Source organism: Gavialis gangeticus, unplaced genomic scaffold (genome assembly GCF_001723915.1).
Source record: "Gavialis gangeticus isolate Ggan-Ray unplaced genomic scaffold, GavGan_comp1, whole genome shotgun sequence".
Classification (NCBI taxonomy): Eukaryota; Metazoa; Chordata; order Crocodylia; family Gavialidae; genus Gavialis; species Gavialis gangeticus.
This window is the reverse complement of record NW_017729019.1, coordinates 16,853,562-16,861,196: the sequence shown is the minus strand read 5'-3', so window position 1 is coordinate 16,861,196 and position 7,635 is coordinate 16,853,562. Positions and strand designations below refer to the sequence as shown.

Genomic DNA, 7,635 nt, shown 5'->3' with positions numbered 1-7,635 from the left:
GGGGATGGGTGTGCAAGGGGAATGAGTGCCTAAGGTGTCCAGGGGCTGGAAGGCAGCAGGGCGAGAAGGCAGGGGAGGTGCCTGCCCCTCCAGCAGGGGAAGGGGGTGTGGGGGAGAGCTGTCTTTGTGGGCAGCAGGAGCTGTGTGGGCAGCAGAGCTGGCTGGGGCAGGAGGCTGTAGGTAAGGAGTGAGGGGCACCTGCAGGGCCGGGGGGGGGGTCAAGGGGCTGAGGGTCAAGATTGAGGGGCACTGGCAGGGATGGGGGGGCTGTGGCTGAGGAATGAGGGGCACCAGGGAGGCAGGGGACTGTGGGTCAGGAGCACGGGGCACAGGCAGTGCCAGGGGTGTGTGGGTCAGGAGTGGGGGGTATCAGCAGGGAAGGGGGAGGCTGCAGGTCAGGAGTAAGAGGCACCATCATGATCTGGGGGTGGGGTACTGTGGGTCGGGAGTGAAGGGCAGCAACAGGGCTGGCGGTGGGGGCTGTGGCTTGGGAGTGGTAGGGCACAGGTATATCATTGCCCCCCAACAGGTGTCCTCTTTTTTTAAACTGGAAACATGGTAAACCTTGCACCTCCCCTCCATCAGTCTGTGCCATAGCCGGGCACTAAACCCAGATCTCTCCAGCGTGCCACTCAGATGCTGTAGTGGCAAGACCATCCGTGCTCCTGTAAATAAGAGAATTAGAAAGGGGCCCTCCGTTTATGAAAAAGACTGACTGTGGTTAGAGCTTTGGCTGGTCACGCACAAATGTGGATGGCATCTGGAAGGGTACTGAGCTTTTAGCTTTATGTTAGTGGGCAATGGCCCAAGATCCCAATGCACAGCCACTAGGCTTGAATGGTACTGAGTGAGCACGCGTCTACCTTTCGTGTACAGAAAAATACCATGGTGTACTCCTTGACTCGGAAGCCTGAAAGCAACAAGGGTTATGTGATAGGAGCAAGGACATCCCTCCGTTTCGCACCAGACTCCAAGGTAAGTTAAGCGTTCTCTATTTTCCTTCAAAGCTATGCTGTCAGTGCTTTGGGCTGGCTAAAACCCATGGGCGTTGCAATTGCACAGTAACAGCCAGAGGTATGTCTGTCCAAGTTTTATCATACTACAGAATTTTATTGCAGTAACATTTTAGGATGTTCTTGAGCATTTGTTTTTAATCATTTGATCCCTTCCAAATAGAGCAAGCATCCCGACCCTGGAGCATACCAGTCATCGTGGAGCAAACCCCGAAAGTTTCAGCCTGCGTATGCCCCCTTTTCTATCAAGACACCGCGATTCCCAAAGATGATCTTGGATAGAGAACTTTTCCCTGGGTACAGTACATCGGTTTCTCATTCCATTAGTAACAAGGTTAAAAAAAAACCCAGCACAGACCTAAACAAGGACGTTTTCAAAGGCACAATCATGCGAGCATGCAGGTTCCTCACTGCCCTTTATAACTTTGAAAACCACCCTTGGAAGGTACAGGAGAACCTCTCCTTGTGAGGTCCTAATAATGCCAAGAAAGGATAAATCAACCCAACTTACTCTGAAAAGCAAACTGCTGAAGTGAAACCCTTATCAATCTTCAGCAGAGAAGGTAGCATAAAGGCCCAATCAACAGACTGCTAAAAACCTGAGTTTAAATGTTAAGGGGCTGATGTCCCTTTGCTTTTCACTTAGTGGAGTTTTTTAAACCTAAAAATTGATCACTGAAATGTATGCAAAGTGCTCCAGTTCTAGCATTTTGCTCCCTCTTTTACCCCAATGTAAATGAAATGCACAAAGTGCAAAGCAGGGGAGAAGCAAATTCTCTCTTTCATAAAATAAAATGTAAGTGCCGGTTCAACCACAAACCTAAGCTACTCCACATGTTGGCACAGGTCAGTAAAACTCCAGTCCAGATTGGGATCAGAATAGATGTTCCCTGTTAGCATTAAAGTCTATGGATGGAGCTTGCTCAGCACCAGTTCTATGTGGTAGGCTTGTGTCTTATGATTCACCCTCCCTGAAGAGTCACGAACTACCCATGTTCACACAAAAAACAAATAGTTAGGTTATGGTGAGCTGAAAAAAAATCACTTCTGGAAACAGAAGCAGAGTGCAACAGAAAAGGATGAAAATTAAAACTAACACGCTTACATATTGCCACGGGCACAGCGAGCCTTTGTCAGGTTTGTATCTGCAATCTCTGAAGAAACTGTTTGACGTTTTAAATCTGATTATTTAGACAGTGAAAATGTTCATAGCACCAAACAGATCCTCTCTCATGCGTTTCACACATCATTCTTTTGTGGGCCATTGTTTTCACCTGTGACTTTAGAAATCATCATCTGCAAACACCTTTCCACTATGGGTTTGCCGCAGTGATCCCCTTTTATCGGAGTCTTTGGACATTTGAAATGTCCAAATGAAATTGAAATGAGATTTACTGAGCCTGCCTAAAAGATCGGGTTAAATATATAAAAGGAGGGCTGCATCCAGGGACTTCCTCATGGCTACTCAAGATTTCCTAAAGCAGGTTATATGCAAATCTGCCAAGGGATTCATGTGGCACTTATCTTCAAAGTATAAACTCGACTGCTGAAATGAGAGGTGTTTTGCATCCATCTTCTTTCAGACCAGGAACTTACGAAGCAGACAAGCAGCCCCACAAGAAAATCACTTGGCCCATGAAGTTTGGTTCCCCAGATTGGTCATTAGTACCAGTGCCGGAGGAGAGGACTTTGAGAACCGAGGTACAGCATTCAGGAGTTACTCTCTGCACTTGAGATAACCTGATCAACCACGTCTCTTAGCAGACAGAGGAAATCATACAGATACTTAGTCAGATGAACGCCAGCCTCCTTAACCTTTCCCCGAGTAGCTTGCATACACAGCTCTGTACGCAGGAGCTCAATGAGGGAGTGCTGACACTAGTGACACCGTTTGTGAGAATATATCATTTTTAATGAAACTTTCATCAGGAGGTTTCTTACGTCCAGGATGGGATTTCTGGTCAAAATGAGGGAGACTCAGCACAGACCCTAACCCTGAGTCCCCCCACCCCAAATGAGTGCCTTCCCCAAGCTATTGGTTTATTCTAGTGTCTCTCTCCCTCCTAATTTTTTTTTTTAAATCTGTTTTATCCCACAATTAAATGGGATCATTTTGAAATTCCCCCAATCTGTATGGAGCAGGTAGACTTGTTTCCTGCTGAGTACTTGTATGATATAAAAAAAACTGTACACCATGCCGCATACGCTGTGTGCAAAAATAAGAGGAAAAATTCTAGACATCCAAGCCCTCAAGAGCTTAGAAGCAAAGGGAAGGAAGCAGGAACTGCTAATGCAGTCATCATTAAGATATGCATGGACTAATTAATGAAAAATGCACCTGGGGAAAGTACACTAGGTTACATAGGGTAGGGTAATCCCAGTGGAACATGCAAGCATGATACGTGTACCTGGCCTTTTATTGACTCTTCCATGTACAGGATAACAACCTACCATTGCTAAACACAACTAATAGTTAACCTTGTAGAGCTCAGCTGGTAGAGATCCCCTAAGGACTCGGGCTGAGGCTTTGTAAATTTGCTTATTGCTTTCAGTCCTATTTCACAACATAGTGTTTTAAAAAGGCTGATGTATCTCAATATTTTATTTTGTAACTTTAGTTCATTACGGATAAAGAATTCAGGAAACATCGGAACCGACTGGCCTACCTGAGCTTGTACTACAGCTGAGTCGCTTCTTCCTCAGAGCATCTCCTCCTCACCCTTCCAGTTAAGTCTCTCAAACCTGTTTTTAGCTCTTCTCCCCCAGATTGTTTCCCTGAATACAGCATCGGACTTCTTCCCGAGACACTGGTCAACCTTTCCATTTGTGCATCTTCAGGGTCATTCTGCTTTTTAAAAATTGCTCAGTGTCAAGTTTAGACCATTCTCCAACATCTTTGGTTGTGTAGTGGGTGCGTGAGATGGAGATTGGTAGTGGAAAGATCACCGACTCCACCTGCCAGCGCCAGATGGCTCTGTTCACCTATTAACCGTGATGCTCCTGGTTATGTCCCACTGGACTCACTGTTGAGAGGGGCATAAGTTTTCATAGGCAATGGCATACTTCAGCTGCTGTTGAAGTCTCTGCGGTGCCACTCTGCCCTGCCTTCACACTAACATAGCGAGCTGTCTCTTTCCACGCAAGGACAGAAACCAATTTTACTTCAGAATAGCTTTTTCTAATTCAAATCAGATGCACAGAGGAGCTCCATTCTCTTTGGCCCCGAGAGCTTGATCTCCTAACCCCTGCTAATCTGGGAAGCAAAACAAGGGATTGCTGTGCTTAATCAGAACAGCAGCCTGTCCAACGACCTGTTCCCAGCAGTAACTTAAGCCAGTCGCTTCAAAGATACAAGAATCCCTGTAGTAGGCTCTGATGAAATAACAAAATGGCTTTCATTTCTGGTGGGAAGAGAGCAGAAAGGAATTCATTCTCTGCAGTCATCGCAGGCTCTCAGGAGGGATTCACGAGCTGTCATCTTGCTCTAGGTTGCATTTATTAGTGATGGGAAGCAATTCAAGGGTGTTTCCTACAGGAGGTTACAGAATTTTTGGAGACATTTTAAACCACGGTTTCAAGGCACAGCCCGTCCAATGCAAGCCCAACACTCAGCAATGATACAACACAGAAATGGGGGTGGCCAGAGGGATGCTTTCATTTCATGAAACAGAATCAGAAGCTTTTAACATGGCTCCATCTCTAGATATCTGAAACTTCAGGGGCAGTCAGCATTTGTTGTGGCCAGGGGCTAGCTGGGAAGTCCAAGTCCACATCCGGAGTTTGAAAGTTTGGGGAGGAAATGGTTTGTTTCTAGGCCTCTCGTGTCATATGGTACACATTATTAAAATTATCTCTGGTTTATGAGAGTGTTAATTCATAGCCTGTGGCAGCATTTGAAACTGGGACAAGATCAGAGTGAATGCATAAGGAATGGCTGTCCTCCTACCAGTACTCGGGTAGAAACTCAACCTTTCCCTTGATGCTTCATAGACTTTATGAGCCCAAGATTTATTTGCAGCTATTTGGATCTAGAGGAGCAGATTAGGAAACACAGATGTTCAGTCTGCACTAGGATCTAGTATCATCTGAAGTCAAAATAAAAACTGCCCTTGGGATGAGTCAACCTTGGTTGCATCCCTAGATAACAAATAAGGCGTTTTCCCTTTATGGCGGTGCTCTTTCCTGGGCCAGTGATTTGGCATTCAGTCTCCAAGGACAGTCTTCAGCTTCTTTAGGAGTGGGTTGGCTCCTGCCCCACAGAAAGAGCCAGAGAAGTCATCCATGCCAAGAGCCCAAACCATGGCACCCCCATAATGCTGCTCCTTTATAAAGTTGGCCTGCGGAAAAAGAGAACAAGACCACTTTGTGCACAGCAGTCTGAAACTATGAAATAGCAGTGGGCCTCAGGGAGTGATCCAGCCCTGGAAGGGGGAGAGCAGATGATACATAAAGAAGGCTCATCTTTAAGGACTTATAGGCCAGGCATCAGTTACATGTATGTGCATAGCTCACTAAAGTCAGTTCTGCCTACGTGCGTGTGCCTACACGTGGAAAATCACCTTCATCTCCTACGGCAGAAGGTTGGGCATGGCGGCACCTTAGAGAATAACTGGTTCAAAAATAGGTAAGTCTCCTCTTAAACTCCCATTAACTCCAGCCAGACTTCTATAATTAAATTACAGTATAGCCCCTGCCACTGGTGATACTGGTTTTATTGCAAAATCTTCTTTAGCCCATTGGAGCAGTTTCACATATAAAAACATACAGGAAATACCTTCTCTCTGGCTCCCTACTTTGTTCCTTCCAAGATGAGTGACATCATGATTGCATCCCCGATGGAGTCAGATCCCCAGCCAGTGTCAACTGATATATTTCCATTGACTTCATTCAGCCACCCTGATTTACATCACCTGAGGAACCAGTTCTATGCCTGTGCCTGGAAGTTTGCAGTGCTTAATCTACAGGGGGTCTTTCAGAGTGGTGCTTTTCTATTTTCCAGGCCCTCTACTGAAGGTCACACAAAAACGACAGGGACTAACCTTTATCTCAAAGCTCCTCTCATTGTCATATCCAGCCCATTCTCTGTCTTTGAAGGCATATGGGACTTTTTGTGCTTCAATCCATTTGGTGGTAGCTCCTTTTAAAAATGTGCAGACCTGCCCGAAAAAGCATGTCATTAACAGCCAGATTCATTGTGCTAGGAAGATGGAAAATCAAAGGGATTTCGAAGCGACCAACAGCTCTGTTCTTGAGCACAAATTTCTGTCGTGTACAAGTACAAATAAGTTCCCTATATAATGGTCATAGCATGTTTACCTCAAAGTAAGCCAAGACACCAGCTGATCGGGTATAAGCACCGGGAGCACCAGGACCAGAAGCAGGAGCACCAACACCAGTATTCCCAGTAGATAGTCGGAAAGTTCGTCCATACGTTGGAAATCCCATGAGGAGCTTCTCAGCTGGGACGCCGTTGTCTTTCCAGTATTTCATAGCATAAGCCTACAGCAGTAAGAGCAGGTACAAAAATATCTTAACTGTTAAGTGACTTAGCCTTAGACAAATACAAGACCATGGGCCCACTGAAGTCAATCGAAGGACTCTGAGGTTTGGATCCAGCCCTGCACTGTTGTTTGTTCTCTTACACCGTTGTAGAAGGGAACTTGGTCAATCGAGCCTTTGTACAGGGGACTGTTGTGTCCTGTGACTGAACTCCAACTACCGTGGAAGTCGTAGGTCATCACACTGAGAAAATCGAGACTCCTGAAAACAAACAAAAATGCCACGGGAAGAAATCCAGTTCCTAAATGCTGGGAACTTTCTAGCTCTGGGGGTGCAGATGGGTCTGAAAGCACTCAAGGTAATGAAGTACGGGACTGGGGAGGGCACAGATATACATGACAAATATAAGTTCTTCAGAGTCATTTTCTGATAATGCATTAGAACATATAATGTAGATTTGGGTCCAAATGTAACCTTTTAGCTAACTCTCCTCCTCTCCTAACAAGCTTTAGAATGGAGCTCGGATCCAAATTAACCCTGGGGGTCGAGTCCATCGAATTACTCTTTTACATATATAGGAAAAAGGAAAACAGAGACCCAGAATAATTTCAGAATATTTCACAAATTATTTTTCAGAATAATTACCTCCTGGTGGCAGTTAGGTCTGTATGAATAAACGCAAAACATAGACAATATGCCATGCAATCTGTAGCCTTCTGGTTATATCCTTGGAGGCAGGAAGTTGTACTGTTTTGGCTACCTTGTAGAAAATATTTGAATTACCTTCCTAGGGCAGCAGTTTCATATGCAGTATCGACGATACCTTTGACGCCTGAAACAGCTGATGAAAGCAACAGCCTTGGATGTCCTGTTTGGTGACCCTCCTTGACAAAAGCTGCTACCATTTCCTAGAAATGGGAATAAGAACAATGCCTGAGTTCGCTACCTCAGTATAAAGACTCATTTAATGGGCATGCAGGTGTTTTAGATGTGGATATTTCCACAATCCCCATAAGGCCGCTTGTGCTCACACATCCCCTAAGGCCAAAGAAAGCTCGTTTCAGGTACACCTGTGATTATGGGGGTAGACATCAGCAGCTAGTTTGAACACCACAGCAACTTC

At 45.5% G+C, this 7,635-nt stretch overlaps 2 protein-coding genes across 4 annotated transcripts in view; one reads left to right on the top strand and one right to left on the bottom strand.

Annotated features, from left to right (window-relative positions):
* PIFO (primary cilia formation) overlaps nucleotides 1–5,110 on the top strand; it is a 6,441-nt gene extending 1,331 nt beyond the window's left edge. The window contains exons 3-6 of the mRNA XM_019514261.1: nucleotides 877–975; nucleotides 1,177–1,310; nucleotides 2,597–2,714; nucleotides 3,632–5,110. Coding sequence (XP_019369806.1) covers nucleotides 877–975; nucleotides 1,177–1,310; nucleotides 2,597–2,714; nucleotides 3,632–3,700 — 420 coding nt within the window. The 3' untranslated portion in view covers nucleotides 3,701–5,110. The remainder of the gene's footprint in view (nucleotides 1–876; nucleotides 976–1,176; nucleotides 1,311–2,596; nucleotides 2,715–3,631) is intronic.
* Nucleotides 4,858–7,635, bottom strand: part of LOC109295399 (acidic mammalian chitinase-like) — an 18,234-nt gene continuing 15,456 nt past the window's right edge. For all 3 annotated transcript variants that reach the window (XM_019514258.1, XM_019514260.1, XM_019514259.1), the window contains exons 7-11: nucleotides 7,296–7,420; nucleotides 6,656–6,773; nucleotides 6,330–6,512; nucleotides 6,053–6,169; nucleotides 4,858–5,350 (exon numbers count right to left, since the gene is read on the bottom strand). In XM_019514258.1, coding sequence (XP_019369803.1) covers nucleotides 5,216–5,350; nucleotides 6,053–6,169; nucleotides 6,330–6,512; nucleotides 6,656–6,773; nucleotides 7,296–7,420 — 678 coding nt within the window. In that variant the 3' untranslated portion in view covers nucleotides 4,858–5,215. The remainder of the gene's footprint in view (nucleotides 5,351–6,052; nucleotides 6,170–6,329; nucleotides 6,513–6,655; nucleotides 6,774–7,295; nucleotides 7,421–7,635) is intronic.